This window comes from Rhinopithecus bieti, unplaced genomic scaffold, assembly GCF_001698545.2.
Source record: "Rhinopithecus bieti isolate Rb0 unplaced genomic scaffold, ASM169854v2 scaffold_54219, whole genome shotgun sequence".
NCBI lineage: Eukaryota > Metazoa > Chordata > Mammalia > Primates > Cercopithecidae > Rhinopithecus > Rhinopithecus bieti.
Window position 1 is genome coordinate 89316 of NW_016820921.1, and position 4444 is coordinate 93759.

General features: G+C 41.5%; 1 protein-coding gene across 1 annotated transcript in view; it reads right to left on the reverse strand.

The window, feature by feature from the left end:
• LOC108520609 (cancer/testis antigen 55-like) overlaps nucleotides 1-4444 on the reverse strand; it is a 19025-nt gene that overhangs the window by 12054 nt on the left and 2527 nt on the right. Inside the window, exon 2 of the mRNA XM_017860029.1 lies at nucleotides 4027-4208. Within this exon, the coding sequence (XP_017715518.1) occupies nucleotides 4027-4208 (182 nt within the window). The remainder of the gene's footprint in view (nucleotides 1-4026; nucleotides 4209-4444) is intronic.

Here is a 4444-nt window from a genome sequence, read left to right on the forward strand (position 1 = left end):
AACTTTTAGCAAACTTTACTTCCGTTGAAAACCTTGTGAGTTTGGGATTTCAATTATCCTTTGCTATTAATAAGACTTTGTTTAGTCTAAATTAACTTAAAATTGGTATAGATGGCCCACCCCCGCCCCCCCGCCTTTGTTTTTCAGATACTTCTGAACTGGTGAGGCCTGCTTACAATGAGGTTTCTTTTAAGTTATTTTTTAATTGTTTTTTCTGTTAGCAAAGCAGCTGCCGTTACAGATTGAATGCATCTGGGCCATCCGCGGGTTACTGGGTTAAGAATTTTTGATAGAAAGGCCTCAGTACTCTCCGGATATGCCCTTGTTTACACTGACAACAAAGTGGTAATAGAGTGTTACAGGGTTAATTATCAATTGTAGCGGTTTTAAATTTACCTTGGCTTTTAAAGGAATGGGGTATACTGTTTTTTTCTTAACTGCTTGTATATTTCTCTCTTTCTCTTTTTCTTGACTCCTTCTTTGTCTCTCTGTCTCTTCCTCTCTGTCTTTTCCTCTCTCTCTTTGGCTCTTTTTCTCTCTGTCTCTTTCCTCTCTTTTTTTTCTGCTGGTCTTTCCTTTCCTCTGCCAGCTGCTTATGCTGCTGTTCTCTTAACTACCGTGGGGGGAAGGGGGTCTAAAACCAGCTGTAACTGTCTATGTACTGAAACTGGTCTGCGTGCCCTGGCTTACAGGTTACCTTGTGCCATATGTTTGAAACAAGGGACCTGTCCAGGCTTCCTTCTGATGGCCAACCTACCTCTAATGCTGGCCTGTCTATTTCACACAAAGTTCTAAGTTTTCCTGGTGTCATAGTAACACCGTAATCTCCCTTAAATCCTTTCTTGAAATTTTTCAACATAGTTCCTAGTGGGATGGGCTTACTTTGTGCCTGACCCATGTCTCCTCGAAACAAAACACCACACTCACACCACATGCACACTACAAAACAAAGAACGGTAAAAGGGCACACACACACTTTTATCGTTTACGACAAACCAGAATCAAAACCAAAATCAGAGTATCAAGAAATCCAAGCCAGGTCAAAACCAAAACCAAAGTATCAAGCAATCCAAGTCAAGTCAAAAACAAAAACCAAAGTGCTGGTACAGGCACGTCGTGGGTGATCAGGCCACGCTTCCACTCAAATGGAGTAGGCAAGTTCCCAAGACCAGTCCTGTCAAGCAATTCAAACCAAGTCAAAACCAAAACCAAAGTGCCAATAAAGGCATGGCGTGGGTGATCAGGCCACGCTTCCACTCAAATGGAGTGGGCAAGTTCCAAAGACTAGTCTTACCAAGTTTTAGATAGCTGGACTCCAAGTGCCAGTTCCTTCCCGGTGTTCAGCCACTGCGTTGATCCTCCACAGGGGCCTGCCACACACTGCTCTGGCGAGGCATCCCACTGGGACAAATGCCTAGCCGGGAGCGCTCTCAGGATCTGCGTTGCTCCGGCTGGTTGGAGTCCCCCTCAGGGATGTTCCACAGTGCAGGCTAAAGCCGCCTAAGGAGCTGCCTTGACTGTCCATTAATCACCTCGCTTCCTGGTCAGGGAACCAAGAAATGTAGTAGGATGAGCCACGGACAAAACCCCTCCGTCACTGAGATAGTGAAGGGAGTGGCTTTAATCAGCTGGAAGCATCGGCCCGCTAGCGTCTTAAAATCCAAGCTTATCAGGTGCTCAACTTCTGTCCCTTTTAAGGGCTCACAACTCTAAGGGGGGTCCATGTGAGAGGGTCGTGATCGATTGAGCAAGCCAGGGGGTACGTGACAGCGGCTGCAAGCATCAGTGGTCAGAGTGAAACAGAACAGAACGGGAGGTTTCACAGTGTCCTTTCACACAATGTCTGGAACCTGTAGATAACATCAGTTGCTAGGTCAGGAGTCGAATTTTAACTACCAGGCTTAGGTCAGGCAGGCACAGGTCTGGTTCCTTGGTTTCGAGTCTGGTTCCTAGGGGCCAGACTACCTGACTTTAGTTTCACTTCTCTTTCCTTTTCTGAGCATAAAACAACATAAAACAATATGAGAGGGTCTCTCTCTTCCCTCACGTTGGCAATCTATACATCTAGTAAGGGGTCAGTTTCCAAAATGTATGAGTAACTCCAACGACTCATAGCACGAAAACAAATAATCCTGTTAAAAATGAGCAAATGACCTGAATAGCCATATCTCAAAAGGAGACATACAAATGGCCAACAGGCATATGAAAAAACAAAACAAAACCAAAAAAACGCTCACGTTTTCTAATTATCAGGACAATGCAAATCAAAACCACAGAGATACCACCTGACACATGTTAGAATGGCTAACATTAAAAAGAAAAGTGATAACAAGTATTGGCAAGGATGTGGAGAAATTGGAACCTTTATGCACGGTTGGTGGGATGTAAGTTGTTACAGCCATTATGGAAAACAGTATGGAAGTTCTCCAAAATGTTAACAGTGGAACTATCAAATGAACCCATGAATCACGTGAATCCATGAACTACTGAGCATGTATCCAAAGAAAGTGTCATCAATGTGTCAAAGAGATGTCATCACTTCCATGCTTATTGCAGCCCTATTCACAATAGCCAAGAAACGAAAGCAATCTAAGTGTCTATCTATGGATGAGTGGATAAAGGAAATGTGGTATAAATACACAATGGAATACTATTCAGCCATAAAACAGAACAACATCTTGCCATTTGGGACAACATGGATGAACCTGAAGAACGTAAGTGAAATAAGCCCGTCACACAAACACAAATAACTGCATGGGCTCATTCACATGCAGAATATAAAAATTTGACCTAATAGCAGTGTAGAGTAGAATGGTGGTTGCTAGATGCTTGGGTTGTTAGGGTTGATGGAGGAATAAGGAGATGTTGGTGAAAGGACATATCATTACCGTTATATAGAAGGAACCTTTTTTACTGTCCAGAATGGGTGAATATATACAAACAGAAAATGGATAAGTGATTTCCTGGGGCTGGATGTTGCGGGGGGAGAGGACAGTTGGGAGAGCAGGCAGAAATGGGAAAAGACTATGAATGGTTATGGAGCTACCTTTTCGAGTGATGAAAATGTTCTAAAATTGTTTGTGGTGATGGTTGCCTAACCCTGTGAACAAACTAAAAACCACTGAATTGTACCCTGTAGATGGGTGAATTGCATGGTGAATCACGTGACTTATATCTCAATAAAGCTGTAAAAGAATGAAAGACATAAAGTAAAGACAAAAGATGGTATCGGAGGAAATACTACAAGGGCTTCATATACAAACTTTCCTATTACAAATCTAATTTTCCTACCATAGAGATAGCTGTAAATGTCCCTATTGTATAAGTAGGTCCAAGAAAGGAAACTTGCTGTAATCTCATTAAGATCCTTAATAATTCCAAATGAGCAATGTGACTGCTTTGCCCTTCTCACATTTGCAAAGATTTCAGATTGATAGTATTGTTGTCCTTGTCTATATGGGCAGATGGGCAGTCTCACCGCCTATTGCTGAGAGAATCAGTTAGTACAGTAGAGCTAAAGAATAATTTCGTAATAGCCACTGAATGGGTAAATATCTGGACTCAGGTGCTGTCCTCAGGACTCCGTAAATCTGCCAAATATTATTGAATTGTACCCTTAAGAGAGTTCTGTGGTTTGTGAACTATACCTCCATGAAGCTCTTTTTAAAATGTTTACAAGGCACGTGGTTTCACATAGTAATTCCACTGCTATGGATGCATAGCACAGAAAACGTTTTTTTACCTGATAAGGGAAGTTGCAGGATTATATAGAGTTCAATAATTATTATTGTTACCCATATTGTTTAAAGATTAGAAGAATAGATAAGTAATTTTTATGTTTTAAAGCAGAAATCACTACAAATATTAGAACAGAAGAACCTACAGCTTCAGAGGGGTGGGGCTTCAAATTGCAGTTGACATCCACTCTATGGATCACAGCAGAGATGTTGGATTAATGCAATAGAAAGATGGAGAAAGAAAACCCATTGGGATAAGACACAATTCCCAAACTCATGCACATCTCACCTTGATTGCTCTCAATCCGTAAAGTGGTTCATCTTCCACAACCACATTAACTTTCTGTCCAACTTTTAGAGGCAGGTCGCCAGTCACAATATCACTACTGAAGTAGATTGACTCATCAATCATGCCATAATCATCACAGAAACTTGTGACAACTCCCTGCACAGTTGTCAACTCAGTGTCACCTAAAAGATAAAGAAACAAAAGTCACATTATTAGCCTCAAATACAAGCACCTACTACAAATAAGTCTTACACTCACCATCTGCATAAACCTGGGCAGAGAAGTTTTTTAACGTCTCTGATCTTGTTTTCATCTGTCAATCCACAACAATCAAAATTGCGCCTAATAGGGTTGTTGTAGTTTTCTTTTTTTAATTTAAAAAAATTTCTAGGCCGGGCGCGGTGGCTCAAGCCTGTAA